At 45.4% G+C, this 17,180-nt stretch overlaps 6 protein-coding genes across 6 annotated transcripts; 1 reads left to right on the forward strand and 5 right to left on the reverse strand.

Moving 5' to 3' along the window:
* Positions 1-486: 486 nt before the first annotated feature.
* On the forward strand, positions 487-1,970 carry FOMMEDRAFT_158051 (uncharacterized protein; the record flags this gene model as incomplete). Its single annotated transcript, XM_007268149.1, has 4 exons — positions 487-547; positions 626-638; positions 716-880; positions 944-1,970. 4 exons carry the CDS (start codon positions 487-489, stop codon positions 1,968-1,970), a joined length of 1,266 nt encoding a protein of 421 aa, XP_007268211.1.
* Positions 1,971-3,201: 1,231 nt separating this feature from the next.
* Positions 3,202-5,087, reverse strand: FOMMEDRAFT_88528 (alpha/beta-hydrolase; the record flags this gene model as incomplete). Its single annotated transcript, XM_007268150.1, has 8 exons — positions 3,202-3,263; positions 3,354-3,467; positions 3,576-3,659; positions 3,724-3,829; positions 3,897-4,063; positions 4,157-4,537; positions 4,641-4,828; positions 4,918-5,087. 8 exons carry the CDS (start codon positions 5,085-5,087, stop codon positions 3,202-3,204), a joined length of 1,272 nt encoding a protein of 423 aa, XP_007268212.1.
* A 335-nt stretch (positions 5,088-5,422) lies between these two features.
* On the reverse strand, positions 5,423-7,352 carry FOMMEDRAFT_141700 (camp-dependent protein kinase regulatory subunit). Its single transcript, XM_007268151.1, has 2 exons — positions 5,853-7,352; positions 5,423-5,777 (listed from the first exon to the last, which is right to left on the reverse strand). Exons 1-2 carry the CDS (start codon positions 7,129-7,131, stop codon positions 5,569-5,571), a joined length of 1,488 nt encoding a protein of 495 aa, XP_007268213.1. The 5' UTR covers positions 7,132-7,352; the 3' UTR covers positions 5,423-5,568.
* Positions 7,353-7,879: 527 nt separating this feature from the next.
* Positions 7,880-9,438, reverse strand: FOMMEDRAFT_29733 (uncharacterized protein; the record flags this gene model as incomplete). The annotated part of the gene is made up of 12 exons (XM_007268152.1): positions 7,880-8,117; positions 8,358-8,430; positions 8,488-8,580; positions 8,726-8,752; positions 8,802-8,829; positions 8,885-8,886; positions 9,036-9,078; positions 9,132-9,170; positions 9,230-9,244; positions 9,298-9,317; positions 9,347-9,373; positions 9,417-9,438. The coding sequence occupies 12 exons, from the start codon at positions 9,436-9,438 to the stop codon at positions 7,880-7,882; spliced, it is 627 nt and encodes a 208-aa protein (XP_007268214.1).
* Positions 9,439-10,392: 954 nt separating this feature from the next.
* Positions 10,393-10,657, reverse strand: FOMMEDRAFT_158054 (uncharacterized protein; the record flags this gene model as incomplete). The annotated part of the gene is made up of 2 exons (XM_007268153.1): positions 10,393-10,553; positions 10,621-10,657. The coding sequence occupies 2 exons, from the start codon at positions 10,655-10,657 to the stop codon at positions 10,393-10,395; spliced, it is 198 nt and encodes a 65-aa protein (XP_007268215.1).
* A 3,390-nt stretch (positions 10,658-14,047) lies between these two features.
* On the reverse strand, positions 14,048-16,353 carry FOMMEDRAFT_158055 (uncharacterized protein; the record flags this gene model as incomplete). Its single annotated transcript, XM_007268154.1, has 9 exons — positions 14,048-14,148; positions 14,180-14,270; positions 14,343-14,363; positions 14,427-14,559; positions 14,628-14,713; positions 14,773-14,891; positions 14,987-15,139; positions 15,206-15,452; positions 16,198-16,353. The coding sequence occupies 9 exons, from the start codon at positions 16,351-16,353 to the stop codon at positions 14,048-14,050; spliced, it is 1,107 nt and encodes a 368-aa protein (XP_007268216.1).
* Positions 16,354-17,180: the final 827 nt, after the last annotated feature.

Below are 17,180 nucleotides of genomic sequence, written 5' to 3' on the forward strand. Positions count from 1 at the left end.
TATTCGCTAGGGATCTTCATAAATGAATAATGGAGTCGGAAGGAACACGTGCCCATAGCGACCATAGCGACAGGAAGTGCTCCACCGAGGCCACCGCGCGATTTATCCATGTATGGTGTTGATGACCCGCGTCAGCTGCCAAGAGTGGACATGTGTGGGCGATGTGAAACCTAAGCGTGGGCGAAATGGGAAATAAGAGTGGAGCGTCTTTTATTTTCGTATGCTCGCTTGCTTGGAACTGACCCAGTCGCAGCTGTGCTGCACCCGTCGCCAACGCCTCTCCTTTTCTCATCCCTCTCTACTCCCTTCTTCCTCTTCTCTCTCTCCTCTCTACTTGCAGAGGCCAAGATCATCCCTCTGCGCTCCGTTACTTATTGACGCTCTTCTAACCTCACTCTACGATTTTCGTGTGCTACCTTGGCACTCTCGAACCGACATTCTTTTATCGATACCTTTATTAATCCCTCTTGAGACGTGCGATTCATCATGGCCCCTCCTCCGGATTACAGACGTGAAGTGAGCGTGCAGAGGCGGGCACTCCTCGGCTGTGCGTATATCTCTTTTATCTTTCCTTCCTCAGGGAGCTCATTCTGACTTTCTCTTTTCCGGTGTCTGCTGCAAATAGTGCTTCCCGATGGGTGAGTAGCTCCGAAAACGTGCTTTGGTTTTAACCGGATTTCTCATTTCCCGTGTCTTTCTTTTTCTTTGTGGATAGCGACGACTCGTCTTCCTCCACCCGGGCCGCTACTGTAGCCAATGCGGCTGCTACGCCAGACGATGGTGGTGGTGGTCTTGTCGGTGGCCTGACCAGTGCAGTTGACGGCCTGACTAGTGCAGTCGGAGGCTTGACGAGCATCGGTGCGACTCCCACGTCGTCCAGGTACGTGTTTTTCATTTTCAAATCATTTCATCATCTCAGCGATGTCAATAAATATTCACCCAGCTCTTCATCATCTTCTTCAACAACTAGTAGCTCGACCAGGTCCTCGACCACGTCCAGCTCAACCACGTCTTCTTCCACTTCAACATCTTCGTCTTCGTCAACGACGACCTCTTCTTCAGTTGTAAGCACTTCCACCTCCGCGCAAACCCAATCAACAACACCAATACCTCAGTCGATCTCGCAGGACGAGACACCAACGACAATCCTCAGCACGTCCGGTGACTCAGTTTTCACCGTTACGTCTTTCGCAGATGCCCCTCAGGCATCTGCAACTGAATCGCAAACTGCGACTGCACCAGGCACACAAAAGTCGTTTTTGCAGAATAAACCACTATCGGGGACGATCTTCGCGTTAGCGGGACTCGTAGCACTGATTTTACTCGTGGTGGTTAGTACATGGGCGATTCGGAGGCGCAGGAAGAATCGCTTGGAACGTGAGGCGGAGAACTTTGGGGCTGGGTTCTGGCCGAATCCTGACCCGGATGGATTAGGTACTGGTGGTGGTAGTGTAGGAGGTGGTGGTGAGAAACTTGCGAGGACGCCGTCGGGACGGACGGCGGCGAGTGATGAGGCGCTTATGGGGTATGGACATCGGCGTCAGTTGAGTGATGGGACAATTGATCAGAGACCCCCACCTCCGCCAACAAAGAACCCTGCGGGGGTGGGTGCGTTCAATCCCCTTCCTGCACCACCTGCTCGAGGTCCACCGCTTATGCAAGGATATACGTACGAGAGTCCGTACGCTACGTACCAACAACCGGCATACATGGCTCCATCCCAGTCTCAGACTCAACAGCAACAGGCACTTCAGCGGAACGCGACGAACGGAAGTAACTGGTCTGGCTCGACGTTCGGTCAACAGCATGGCGGCGGAGGTGCTCAGGCTCCGATGCCGAATGTGCAAGCTCAACAACAGCAACCGGTGCGCGCGTCGTCGGGCTCAGATGCGTATGCGGACTATGCGTTCGCGACGGGTCCTGGACAACAAGGAGCCGGTCCGCGGAACTTGATGATTGCGAATGTTTGAGCGAGCGGCGAGGCCGGCCGGCGGTAGTCCTTGTCGGTCGGGAGTAGTTGTCAGTTTGTGGAGTAGGGAAAACGTAAAGCGAGACGGTATGGAAACGAAATGGAAGAAGCAAGGAAAGATAAAGAAGGGGCGGGTTAACAGACGCACGAAAAAGGATACCCTGTATCATACATCCACCACATACATCTTTTTCCTCTTCCCATCCACCTCACCCTTCATCCTCGTTTATTTTTTCTTCGTTCTTTGTAGCAGTTGTTTTTTTCCTTAGCTTTCAGTTAATTCGTGCGTCCTTGTCTAGCCTACTTCCCATCCCTGCTTCTGCCTTTCAATCCGTTCGTTTCTTTTACCTGTTTTGCTTTATTCACTCTCCATCGACTTACGACTCCCTTCCTTACTGCCTGCCCTTGCTCTCAAGTTTCGCTGTGCATACCCGATTCCTGGTGTATTGGGTACATATTCATATTCACTTTCTTACTCTTCCTCCCTTGCTTTACACCCTTGCTTTCATCTGCCCTCCCCCACTTCACTGTATCTACTAACTGCTTCCCTCCCTCCCTCTTCACCCTTCTCACCCTTTTTCATCCTTCTCCCAACCCTCTTGCTTTACTTGCTCTCGTTTTAGTTGTCTTTTCTTTTACACTGTTCACCAGTGTGGACTTTTGATAAGCCATTATTTTACTTTTTACACCTTTTTTTGAACGTTTGATACTTTTAAACCCTTGCTTTTTTATTTTATGGAAGGAGGAGCCAGGAGGAGGAAAGAAAGGAACGAATGGAGATTTGTATGCATAAGAGAAAAAGACATCATTGAAATTGGATACCCTTGGTTGAAAACATAATATGGACGAATGATTCTAAGTAGCAGGTTTATTTTTTTGTTTTGTTTTGTTAGAGATTGGTATGGTGGGATGGTATTATTAAGTCATTAAGTTATTAAGGAAGTAACTTGGATGTTCACTAGCACTAGCTAGATTACAAGGTCACGAAAATTATTCTATGTATGTATTTATACCCACGACAGAACAGGAATTCTCCAAAAAGACAAAAAGACAAAAGAAGGATGAGAGGAGAGGAGAGGAGAGGAGAGGAGAGGAGAGGAGAAACATCCCTCCATAAGTTAAGGATGTCCCATAATAAAAGCAAAACCGAAACAAAAGACAAGCTGTATACCATCTACCCGTCTGCAAAAAAAAAAATCTATCTCCAGTGTCTGAAACCTGTACACATACGTCTATTCGAAAGAAAGCTCTTTCAGGAGAAGGTCGTTCACGTAGTCGGGGTTGTCTAAGTATACTGTACAAGAAAAAGGAAAAAGCAAGAATGAATTAATCAGTTAAGGTCCGTTGTGAATTGAGACAAGAGAAGAAAGTCATGCCAACGTACCATGATGTCCAGCCTTCTCAACGAGATAATTTATTGCGTCGCGGTTCCCTGCTGCGTGAAGACGTTCTACGGATTGTTCACCGCCGAGAGGGTCCATCCAGTCATGTGATCCATCTGCAGAAAAAGAAAATAATGATAATGATGATAATAGTGTCAATGCACGTCCACGGCTCCAAAGAGAGGAATAGTAAAGGATGTAGGAAGGAAAGGATGGATACGTACAGACGAACCGGACGGGCATCTTGAGTTTATCTACTCTATCGACAAGAGGCATACGTGCGTGTGCGAAGGGTGTGAGTATATGCGCTATTTGGGATTTAGTTAGTCGGAGGTATGAGGGGAAAGAAAGAAGGGAAAGAAGAGGACGAACAGATGCAATACTCCCCGGACCCCTTCGCAAGTGTGATGTTGAGAATGTAATCGTGTACGTTGCGTGTCTCTTCTTCCGACAAGCCGGAGAACCGTCGAGAGGAGTACTATCCAAGTCCAAAAATTCACAATCAACTTGTATCCTGAGTGCAGGACTAAAGAAACGTAACATACCTTGCCAACAAGCATTGGTCCAAACACAGTCAAACTCCTCACAACCTGGAACGGACTCCATCCATCCTCCCAAAGGTAAGTAAAGAATCGTCGCGTCAACGACTCCTGCTCCTTCTTCGCCTTCTGTTCCGCATGGGCCGCTTTTACTTGCTCTTTCGTCGCACCCTCTGGCGTGCGTCTAAATCTATGCTTCTTCCTTCCTCCAGTTGCATTTCCAGCATCACCATTATTACCACTGCTGGTGTTTGCCTCGGTAAGACTCGCCTGATCGTCCGTAATCTCCCTACTCGGCTGCTCAGCCTCAGGATCCCCAAGCACACCCGCAGGACTCAACAGCACAAGTTTCGCAACCCTCTCAGGGTGTCTCTCCGCATACGCCGCAGCGAGGTACGCACCAAGCGAATGACCCACAAGTGTCATCCTCTCCAGTCCCTGCTTGACACGCCATTCTTCTAAAGCGTCGAGGAAGAAGTTCTCTGCCTGTGACACGCGGCCGGGTATATCGTGCTTTATTGCGCGAACTATGAAGGGCACGCGTGCGGAGCGGCCCATGCCGAGCCAGTCGAGAGAGTAGACTGGTACGCCGGTGCGGGCGACCCAGGTGGCGAGGGCGGGAAAGTTGCGGAAGTAGAAGCCTAGTCCTGTACATAGTCAATAGATTATTTCATTCATTAACTTTGTGCTCATTCATTTTCATGAAAACGAAGAATATGAGGGAATGAGGGAACGGAGGTAGGTACTTACCAGCTCCGAAACCATGCAACAAAACAGCAGGAGGCACGCTAGGTGAAGAAGACGGCGTGGTAGGCGTGATGGCAAACATGTTGAGGAAACGTTTCGGCGAAGAGAGCACCACTCGCGAGGAAGTACCCACAACGGGGAGGTCGGTATTTTGTCTTGGCCAAGTCGATGACTGGTAAAATGGTAGCATCCTGACACCCCAGACGGAAGGAAGTCATTATTAGTATTAGTATTACATTGTCAAGGCATGAGATCTTGTAATTCGATTATGCGCACACACCTTAATAACCGCTCCTCACTCGCGGCACCCTCCTTCTGGCCCGTAGCCCACCAACTACGTGCACTCGACATGAACGTCGCTGGAATTTCACGAGCCGGCGGTAGGATCTTTGCCTTTATCAAAGGCTCGACATTGGTTGAACTACCAGCTGTAGCAGCAGCAGTGATCATGTCGGCGGACATGGGAAAGAACCGTCGTGCGCGAAGACGTCGAAAGGCTACACGAGATATCTTTGATATAGGAATTTCCTCAGCCTTAGGGTGGCTGCGGAAGTAGTAGACTGAGTATTAGATTGTAGATGGTGAGAGTTGAATGAAGAGGGATTTGTTGCGACAACGAATGCCATGGCGGCACTGCACTGCGGAAATGGGTGAGTGACAGAATGTGATGACGCTGCTTACGCACAGCCGTCCACTTGCGTGTTCCTTTGCCGAACCCGAAAGGCACTCCTCGCGGCAAAATAAAGCTCTTTATTTCGCACAGCACAACAGCAAAAAAAGCAGCACACAAGACAAAAAGACAAAACAGAAACAACAAAGAGTAAGAGTGATATCTAGCTTCAAAGCCAAGCATGCCAGATAAATACAAGCACGGATAGAAAAACAGAAAAACAAGTTATCGCTACACTAGTAGACCACACCTTTGTCATCCTCAGCGCGACATTCGGCCATGCATCGGTCCGTAGTTCGGTCCATAACTCTCCCCGGCCTTGCGCTCCATAATCTCGCGCAGCGGTCCGAGCAGACGCGTAAACGCGGCAGCGTCAAGTGCCGCCACCTTCAACTTCGGCGCTGATGCATCCGTGCGCTGGACTGCGCTTACGGTTGCTGCGCGAGGAGCGCGGCGAAGTAGTGCAAGTTCTACAAGTAGTAATTAATAACATTTCGTCAGTGAATAATAGCACTTGGCAAAATGCTAGAGTGAGAATGACATACCACCAAAGTATTCGCCTTTCCTCAAGCGTCCGACATCCCGTTCGCCCTCCTCGCCAGGCAACTTCTTTGTCACAACAGCCTCGCCCTCTTCAACAAAGAAGAACGAGTCTCCAATATCGCCCTGTTTTACCACGTTCTCACCATCCAAATACACTTTCGAAGTCAACGCGTCAGCGATCTTGCTCCTCTCCTCAGGCGACAAAGATGATAGCAGTGGCACCGTCGAAAGGAAGTGCTCGTACATAGTCCGTCGCCTATGCGCGGCCTTGAGAATAATCGTCCGGAACGTGATACGGTCCACGCGCCAAAGCGTCGACGGCTCAATCGACAACACCGTCGCAGCACGCGGATGTCCGTACATCAATGCAAGCTCGCCGAACGACGTGCCAGGCGTGCATTCTGCTACCTTCCGTCCAAACTCCGGGTGATATCCAGGCGCGACAAACTTATCATCTGCACCCCCGCTACCCGACTTATCCGACGCATCGTGTGCAGTGACCGCAGGAGGCGGGAGCGCATCAGGCTTAATAAAGCAGTGCAACAGCCCACTCTCAACAACGTAGAAATATTCCCCTTCGTCGCCTTGACGAATAACAACTTCCTGCGCTGGCACCTTGATCTCCTGCATCGCGTTCAATACACCTGTCTCTTGTTCTTCATCCAAGTCGCGGAAAATAAAGTTCTTTGCAATAGATGATTTGATACGCGCGAGTTGTTCGGGTGTCTTGGAAAACACTGGCGTCGGCTCGTTCGTATCACTGTCAACCATGATTGATTCTGCGCTGACAGACGTGCGTCGAGCAAGAATAGTCGCAGATGGCTGTAAGAAGTCACCCGGATGAGGCGTGGGGGCTCGGTAATCGTACGAAGACGGCGAGAACCCTGACACTGGAGACACAGGATCAATCTGCAGAGTCGGCGGGGGCGGAGGCGCATGTGAGTTCGACAACAACGCATTCCCAGGAACATTCAACGTCCCAAACGGACTATTCGTCGCAGGTATAGACGGTCTATGCAACGGAAACGAATGCCTATGCGCAGGCGAGAACGGCGACACACCCGTCACGCCATCTGAGCCCAGCGGCGCATCAATGTACATCTCCGCAGGCAAATCGCGCGCCGCCGCAGACGTACGACGTGATAAAACATCGCGTGTGCGTGCACGTTGTTCTTCAAGACGTGTTTGGAACCAGTTCGCACAGAATTGGAGGGCGTCCTTTGGTTGTACACGATACGCGTCGCGGGTGAGGTCCGCGACGAGCGAGTCAAACGTCGACATGAGTGGCTTGATTTTGAAGACAGACGAAATGTAAGAGCAGACACAACAACTTCAGAAGGACAAGATGAGCTTTTTGTAGGAGAGAGGAAGAGGAGGAGAGGAAGGTGTTTGTTCGCTGGAAATGGATGTCGATTGTGCTCGAAGACAGCCAAAAATTGCCTGAAATGTACAGTGCAAATCTGCACGTGGTTCCGCATTTTCTATAGGAAAATTAATATAACTGTACTCTCTATTCTTGCTTTCACAGCATCACCTAAGGACACTGGACAGTGAGAGCATAACCGGTACTGTTATGCTTGCTATGCCCATGAGCCTCCGTCGCAGCCCATTTGCCGCTGTTGTACTGAGCCGCCCATTTCTCTGGCAATCAATGATTCGAGTCAGTTGAGAAAGTAGCTGTGTTCGCTTGTACATTCATTCTAATCTAGCACACCGACACCCTTTCATTTCACACTTCACAGTTCCCTAACATATCTCCTTGTGCCTTTATTTTATTGTATTTGATCTCTAGAATACAGAAAACAGAAAGAAAGAATCAGCAAAATCACAGGCTGTAAACCATATTCCAGGTCCAATATTCAGTTTGCACAAGTCTGTCATTATTCAAGACAATCACAACTCCCAAGGATGGCAAAATGACTACTCAGCCTGTAAGTAGTTTCTAATGATTACAGAGCGAATAATACATGATAAAGTGCAGAAAGTATTTGGTGAATGCTACTTGCTCAAACGAATACACAGCTTTCTACTAAGCATGCAACGGCGAAGAGGTCCTACGCTGCGCAAACTGTATATTACTGGCTGGCCCCACCCTGTCCAGCGTCCCACCATTCGTATCTCTCTTTCCTGCTTCTTTCAAATTTAGCAGAATCCGACATCCGATGATGCATGCAATCATTGGGTTTCCAATCGCATTGAACACTTTTGCTACGTCTGGTTTAGAGACCAGGGAACTGCTGATTAGCATAACACAGCAGAAGGCAAGGCTATAATTTGGGTCAACAAAACTGTGCATGAATGCAAAAATCTTTCTCACAAGGCATAATATTTAGCCTGGTCTTGGATGAGGAGTTTGACAAGGTGGAAACCTCTGAGCCCAGATAACAGTTTCAAGTATTTGTATGCCCTGTACAATCCCATACCAAGCAAAAGAAGTCCATATACTAATACCATAATCCTGTTAAAAGTCAGAAATGTGGTAAGAACAGTTGTCCCTCACAACATACTACAGTTGTATTACTAATTGAGGAAAATTTCTCTGACTCTCACACATTAAAAGGCCTGGCTTTATAAGCTTAACTAGAATAAAATTAGTGTAGTATTAAGATTAAAAGATAGAGTCCTTAAACAAATTACCACCAGATTCCACTTCATAAAGAATCAATATACAGAGAGAGCCAGCCATGCCTATGCCTATTAGACTTTTGAGGCAAATACTCAATATCCTGTCTAGTTAAATTAAGTATGAGAGAGTTATCTATGTAAAAAAATACCTACTATTGTGATAGAGAGCCAAGACTCAAAGGAGTATAATATCTATATTTGCATCATACTAAGCCTCTGTGAATGAACTAGTTTAAGATCAAGTACATACACTCCATTAATACAATAACAAGCCATCCTAGACTTCAAGTGAGTAGGTATAACAAAGTAGATACTTAGACACTCACTACTGAGTAGATTGGTCCAGTCAGTAATCTGACCTTAATCTAAATCAGTAAACTAGAATCCACAGATTTGCATGTAAACTCACATCTTTAGAAATTTCAGGTAAGTTAGAGTGCATAATTAATAGATAAGTATTCACATCTTGACAGAAATTCCAAATGTATCTATTTAAGTAGCACTTTTAGATAGCACTTTTGTATGTAGACAGAGTATAAATCTGTGTACTTAGTACTTACTTATAACAAAGGCAAGCCCACCAATAAGCCCGACATAGCAGAGCTATCACATAATTAAATGTGTTTGTAATGCAAAATGATAAGCCAAGCCCATACAATGAAAAAGGCGACCCCATTGGCATTCCTTGGATTTGACTATTGAATGTGATAGGTGAATGCTGGGAAATCCTAAATATAGCTAGCATGACGCTTACCCAGAAGAACCTAACCTGACGGTGCAATTTTTCAATATCTGTATTTCATTGCATCTACAGCTCCTTACCTCCTCGTCTTTGGTGATAACTGCGGGAATATGAGTTTAAAATCCTTACTGTTGTAAAAGAACAAAATACCACATACTAAATTCATAAAGCAATACAGTGAAAAGCCCTAGATTAATACATTGTTCGACAACGGCAGACATAGGGTTAGGTAGTCTGGGAAAAAGAGCGAGTTGGAAGAGTGATTTTTCGAGTGCAGCTAATGTCTGGAAACGTTACAACCCTTGAGGACTTGCTGTAGACGGACGCCTGTAAGAGCAGCACCCGACGTGGCAAACAGATGAGATATATAACAGAGACAGCTCTACCTGTGATGTCGGACCAAGAATCGCCACGAGGCTGCTATCCATCTATCAGAAAATGTGTTATTCGGCTTGTTCAGTATGACACAAGGGACAGCTCAAACCTTATGAGAACTTTAAGTCATATCATCACTATGGTTAGCATTAATAGCGCTTGATTGTACGATAGTTAGGCTTTCTAATTGCCATGCTTGTCTTCTAAGGTCATATATCGGCCATACACTCTTCCTTGTTACTCTTTCTCGGTGGCGAACAAGCAATTCGGGTTAACTCGTGATTTGTATCTAACGGGGTGCTGGGTGAAAACGATTGCGGACTGTCATGCTCATATTTTGGCGGGATGCACATGGTCGAACACCCGATGCGCGTTTATCAGAATCTATCGGAGATTGCATAAGTAAGACGTTGATAAATAATCATTATGATAAAGCGGCACAACCAAGGAAGTAAATATACTAATTACCAGGACCCCTTCCCAAGCGCAAGGAAATCTGCTAAAGCATCCATCCACACCCAGAATCCTGCCCACCCACAGCCAACATATCCCTGCCAACAACTCGGCCTCCTATCAAAGCCAGTTTGAACAAGTACACGGGCTAACTGTGCTCCTGCAAGACCAACACACGCGCAATACAGAGTACTGTATGTGTTCAGATAACCGGTGTATGTGATTAATGAGAGTGAGGAGACGGGTAGTGTGGAGAGTTCACTGAAGAGTAAGGCCGTTGAACAGATGCTTACAGTGAGGTCGTCTGTCTTGTCCTGTACAGACACGTGAATCGAGCGTCATCTACTCTATTGGTTTGATGCAATACACGTTCCTGTGGTGGGCATAGATACTGTAGTACACCAGAGTTCAGCAAGTCCGCCTGCATACAGCGGAAGAGCAATGTCCCAGTTCACAGAAACGGCAACAGCGGACCAGCCAAGAAGAGCACCACAGTTGAATGCGAGTACTAATTTTAATGGAAAAGACTCTTAAGTCCGACACCCAACACGTCGGTTAATTCATTCCAAGCATACTCAGGACTGCTTGAGGCCAGTACGTTGCCCTCTTCATGATTGGGTTGATAATGACAACAGAGAAATGATGCACCAAAATGTATACTAAAAATTGAATAAGCACTGCGTTATATGTAATAGAGGAGTAGCTGGAATCTACGGACCTGTACCAGTTTAGTTGGAGAAGCGTATCCAATCATGCAGTGAGTTGAAGGCCAAGGAACCCGAATGCTTGAGTAGCAGTAATATCACCCCTCGCAAGTGGTCTCTCCTTCGTTCTTTCTGTACAGCATAATCGGCATCGTTGACTAGGGACGAAACACCAGAAAAGAAAAATAAAGAACTAGTTTGCTGGGAGAAAAGATCGATTCACCTTTTCTTCCTTATCCAAATGCCTATCCCACATATCACTAATCATACATCTCGTACCTCGCATATTGGGTATACCCAGGCCAAATAGTCCAGTATATGCCAAAGGAGCTCTGATGGGATTCTGCAGCGCGTATGCAGCCATAGATATTGGCCACGTTAGCGCGATGTCCACTCTTATTAAATAATGTCTCGCAGAAGATGCGTAAAAAGCGTTGTACGCACCACATGGAAAGAACAGCAAAAACGTCCCTATAGGCTTGTCTACTCCCATGAGATAGAGGCAGACGTACGACGTGATAAAACATTGCGCGTGCGTGCACGTTGCTCTTCAACAGATGTGTCTGGAATCAGTTCGCGCAGAACTGGGGGTCCTTTGGTTGTACACGATACGCGTCGCGAGTGAGGTTCGCGACAAGTGAGTCGAACGTCGATATGAATGGCTTGATTCGCAGACAGACGAAGGGTAATTCCCGACAGAGCAAAGTCAGGAAGACAAGATGAGCTTTTCGTAGGAGAGAGGAAGAGGGGAGGTGTTTGTTCGCTGGAAATGGATCTTGAAGAAGACAATCCAGAATAACCCGAAACGAGCACTGGCAGTGCCAATCCGCACGTGGGTCAGCATTCCTATTTTAGTAAATATAATCGCGCCTTCTTTCTTGCTCCCACAGCATCATCTGATAACAATGAGAGCATAAAAGGTACTGTTATGCTTGTTATACTTATGAGCCTCCGCCGCAGCCCGTTCGGCATTGTTGTGCTGTGCCACCCATTTCTTGTGTAATCAATAATCGAGTCAATTGAGAAAGTAGCTTTGTTCAATTGTACTGGTACATGATACATCATGTACGCGATGGAGAATATGTTGTACGCTGTGCGAATCCTATATTACTGACTGTCCCGACCCCGCGCAGCGTCTCGCCATCTGCATCTCTCTCTCCTGCTTCTTTCAAGTTTAGCAGGAGTCGGCATCCAATGACACATAAAACACTTGGGCTTCGAAACGCTGTCAACGCGTGTGTGACTCCTGGTTTAATGGTGGTCCGGGTACTGACGAACGCTATAATACAGTACAAGACAAGACTATATTCCTTGGGTCAACAAAAGTACGTAAGAGTGCAGAAAACACCCTCACAAGACATAATATTTAGCCTGGTCTCGGACGAGAATCCTTACAAGGCGAAAACCTTTAAATCCAGAAGACAGTTCCAAGTACTCGTGTGCTTTGTACAACGCCAAAACAAGCAGAATAAGTTCGTCTACTAATGTCAAGATACTGTCAAGAATTAGAAAAAAGGCAAGAATGATTATCAACAACATACAATAGAATTATCCTAAATCGTGAAGAGAGTCCTCTTCGAAAGTCACACGTCAAGGAACCATCTTTTATAAGCTGCACTTGAGTAAAGTTAGTACAGTGTTTAATGTCAGACTCAATCAAATTACCACCAGGTCCCACATTTCCTTTAGTAATCAATACAAAAAGAGAGGCGGCTGCACTAACACCAAATAGAGATTTGAGGCAAGCACTCAATATCTTATCTGGCTATGTTAGGCATGGAAGAGTAATTTGCAGGAAAAAAATCACTTACTATTGTGATAAAGAGCCAAAACTCGAATGAGTATAATATCTGTATTTGTACCATATTAATTCTCTGTAAGTAAATGAGTTTAAGATTGAACAAATACACTCGATCAGTACAACAGTAAGCCAGTCTACAATCTGAGTGAGCAGATACAACAAAGTAGATCTTTAGATACCTACTGGAGATAATGTATATCCAGTAAGTAATCTGACCTTAATCCAAATCAATGAGCTAAAATCAACAAAATTACATGCAAACCTACATCTGTAGAGTAGCATATTCAGATTAGTCATAGTACATAAGTATAGACATAACTAATCACGTCTCGGTAGATATTCCAAATGTATCTGTTTAAGTAATACTTTTAGATAGTTCTCTGTTGACAGATAGACTGCAAATCTGTGTACTTACTTAAAACAAAAGCAAGTCCACCAAAAAGTCCGCCATAACGGAGCTATCATACAATTTAGCATGCTTGTAGAACATTAAGATATGCTAGGTCCATACAAGGAAAAAGACAGCACTATTGAGGTTCCTCGGATTTGACTACCAAGTATGTTAGTTGACTGCTAGGGAATGGCAATCTTAGCCAGGAAGGGACTTACCCAGAAAAACCTGACCTGATGGTGTAAATGTTCTCAATATCAGACTTGTATTGTATCCATGATTCTTACTTCTGTGTCTTTAGTGATGACTGCAGAGATACAAGTCAGAATCCTTGCTATTGTAAGAGAGCAAATACCACATACCAAAATCATAAAGTAATGCAGTGTAAATTCCTAGAGCAATACACTGTTCAATATTTATAGCAAACATAGGACAGGATAGATCAAGTATAAGAGTGAGTTGGAAGAGTGTTTGGTAGAATGTGGCTAATGTCCAGAAACACTATGACCCTTGAAGGATATTAGACAGACGTCTGTGAAAGATACTATCCAAGATTGCAAACGGACAATATATATAGTAGGTTCAGCTTCACCTGTGATGACGGATCAAGAATAACCATAGGAATGCAACACATCTACCAACAAATGATTTGTCCAGGCCTGTTCAAATAAGGCAACTGCTTTGCTCACTCTGTAAAGCTGCAGTACTTGTGTTTCATCTGGAAGCCAAGATTGACAATATATGACACAAGAGACAGCTCAAACCTGATGAGACCTTCAAATCGTGTTATCACGTTGCAAGGAACACACTATATGACTACGTGGCGTGGCATATTCGTTTCAGGACAGAGGACATTGGAATGTGCAGTGACACTGATTATCACCATTGTCAACATTGACAGGGCTTGATCACACAATAGTCATGCCCTCCAATCACCACGCTTGTCTTCTGAGGTCATAAATTTATCGTGTCCTCTTCCTTAATGCTCTTTCTTGACGATGAACGAGCAGCTAGCAATAGCAATCTTGGACAAATAAGTATCAAGTAGGTGTCGGATAGTAAGGCATAAATGTATCGGAGATTGCAATAGGTCTAAAGTCTACTGTTTACCAAAACCCCGTCCCAAGCGCAAGGAAATCCGCCAAAGCAGCCATACACACAGAATCCCGCTCATCCAAAACTATCAAATTCCCGCCAGCAGCTTGGCCTACTGTCAAAGTCCGTCTGAACAAGCACACGAGCTAACTGTACCCCTGCAAGTCCAACACCCGCGTAATACAAAGCACCGTGTGCATTTAGGTAGCTGGCACATGTAATTAATGAGAGTGACTAGACGGATAGCGCGGAGAGTACGTTTCGTGAGTGTTCACCGAAAAGTAAGGCTGTAGATCGGATGCCTACAGTGCGGTCGTCCGTCTTGTCCTGTACATAACCAATACAAATCTCGCGTCGTCCTAATTCGTCGGGAAGGCGCGGTACACGTACCTGGTGTGCGTAAATTCTGTCATACACCAGAGTCCAGCAGATTCCGCCTGCATACAGCGGAAGCGCAATGCCCCAGTTCACGGAACCAGCAACCGCAGACCAGCCAAGAAGAGCACCCCAGTTGAAGGCGAGCCTTATTTTAAAATACACGGTCTCGTAAGCTCAATACTAGATGCGTCGGTCAATTCATTTCTAACACACTGAGGACTGCTTGACGCTAGTACGTTACCCTCTTCATGAATGGGTAAACAGTGATAACAGAGAAGGACGATGCACCAAGAAGTATACTAAAAATCGAATAAGCACTGCGTTATATGTAATAGAAGAGTAGTTGGAATCGATGGACCTGTGCCAATTTAGTTGGAGGAGCACACCCAATCCTGCAGTGAGTTGAGGGCCAAGGAACCTGGAGTGCTTGAGTAGGTATTATATCACTCCTTGCAAGTGGTCTCTCCTTCGTTCTCTCTATGAAGCACAATTAGCATAAGCGATCCGGGACTAACTGCCAGTTAAAACCAAACGAAAAAGAAAGAACCAGTTCCTTGGGAAAATCTGCTCACTGACTGCCTTGTCCAAATGCCTAGCCCACATATCATTAATCGTACACCCCGCACCTCGCATAATGAGTGCACCCAGCCCAAACAGTCCAGTATATGCCAACGGGATATTGATTGGAGTCTGCAACGCGTATGCAGCCATAGATATTGGCCACGCTACCGCGATGTCTACTCATACTAAACAAAGCCTCGCAGAAGATGTATAAGAATTATTGCACATACCGCATGGATAGAACATCAATAACGTTCCTATGGGCTTGTCTATTCGCGTGAGATAGATGCAGACGTACCACGTGATAAAATATCGCGTGTGTGTGCACGTTGGTTGTTCTTCAAGACGTGTTTGGAACCAGTTTGCACAGAATTGGAGGGCGTCCTTTGGTTGTACACGATACGCGTCGCGGGTGAGGTCCGCGACGAGCGAGTCAAACGTCGACATCAGTGGCTTGATTTTGCAGACAGACGAAATCTAAGAACAGACACAACAAGTTCAGAAGGACAAGATGGGCTTTTTGTAGGAGAGAGGAAGAGGAGGAGGGGAATGTGCTTGTTCGCGAAATGGATGTCGATTGTGCTCTGATGACAACCAAAATTTGCCTGAAATGAACAGTGCAAATCTGCACGTGGCTCAGCATTTTCTATAGAAAATAATAAACGTGCTCTCTTCCTTGCGCTCACAGTATCATCAAATTAACAATGAGATCATAACTGCTACTGTTATGTTTATTATGCTTGCAAGCTTCCATATTTCCCCTCCTTTCGCTGACCTCTTTCAGTCGCAGCCTGACCCCATTATTGTGCCGTGCTACCCATTTCTTGCACAATCAATGATTTGAGTCAGTTGAGAAGGCACCTGTGTCCACTTGTACTGGCACATAATACACTAAACAAGACAGCCATTCTAGTCTATGCAGCAAGGCACTTACAAGCCTGTACAGGGCAGGCCCAATACTACCATAAGCTATATTCCAGTATCAATTTTCAGCCTATTCAATTCTATCGTTATCTGAAACAATCATAACTTTCAAGGATGGCAAAATGACTACCCAGCCTGTAAGTAGTTTCTAATGATTACAAAGCGAATGATACATGATAAAGTGCAGAAACTATTTGGTGAATGCTACTTGCTCGAACGAATACACAGCTTTCTACTAAGCATGCGACGGTGAAGAGGTTGCACGCTGTGTAAACTGTATATTACTGGCTGTCCCCACCCTGTCCAGCGTCCCACCATTCGCATCTCTCTCTCCTGCTTCTTTCAAATTTAGCAGAATCCGACATCCGATGATGCATACAGTCATTGGGTTTCCCAATGCAACCAACGCTTTTGGTACATCTGGTTTAGAGACTAGACCACCAATGATTGACATAACACAGTAGAAGGCAAGGCTATAATTCGGGTCAACACTACTGTGTTAAAATGCAAAAATATTTCTCACAAGGCATAATGTTTAGCCTGGTCTTGGATGAGAATTTTGACAAGGTGGAAACCTCCGAACCCAGATGACAGTTTCAAGTATTTGTGTGCTCTGTGCAATCCCATACCAAGTAAAAGCAGCCCATATACTAATAGCATAATCCTGTTAAAAGTTAGAAATGGTACAAATAGTTGTCCTCCACAACACACCACAGTTGTATTGCTAATTGGGGAATTTTTCTCTGAATCTCACACATTAAAAGGCCTGGCTTTATAAGCTGAACTAGAATAAAGTCAGTGAAGCATTAAAAGATAGAGCCCTCAAACAAATTACCACCAGATTTTACTTTGTAAAGAATCAATATACAGAGAGAGCCAGCCACACCTATGCCTATTAGACTTTTGAGGCAAATACTCAACATTCTGTCTAGTTAAATTAAGTATGGGAGAGTTTTCTATTTTAAAAAAAGTACCTACCATTGTGATAGAGAGCCAAGACTCGAAGGAGTATAATATCTATATTTGCATCATACTAAGCCTCTGTGAATGAACTAGTTTAAGATCAAACACATACAGCTCATTGATACAATAACAAGCCAGCCTAGACTTCAAGTGAGTAGGTATAACAAAGTAGATATTTAGACACTCACTACTGAGTGCATTGGTCCAGTCAGTAATCTGACCTTAATCCAAATCAGCAAACTAGAATCCACGGATTTGCACATAAACTCACATCTTTAGGGAGGAATTTCAGGTAAGTTAGAGTACATAAGTAATAGA

The sequence above is a fragment of the Fomitiporia mediterranea genome (genome assembly GCF_000271605.1).
Source record: "Fomitiporia mediterranea MF3/22 unplaced genomic scaffold FOMMEscaffold_8, whole genome shotgun sequence".
Lineage (NCBI taxonomy): Eukaryota > Fungi > Basidiomycota > Agaricomycetes > Hymenochaetales > Hymenochaetaceae > Fomitiporia > Fomitiporia mediterranea.

Excerpts from the sequence above, each read along its gene's own strand:
- FOMMEDRAFT_141700 (XM_007268151.1), bottom strand. The coding sequence starts at position 7,131 with ATGTCGACGTTTGACTCGCTCGTCGCGGACCTCACCCGCGACGCGTAT. Across the intron at positions 5,778-5,852 it reads GAAAGGCGAATACTTTGGTG|AACTTGCACTACTTCGCCGC; the intron begins GTATGTCATTCT and ends TACTACTTGTAG.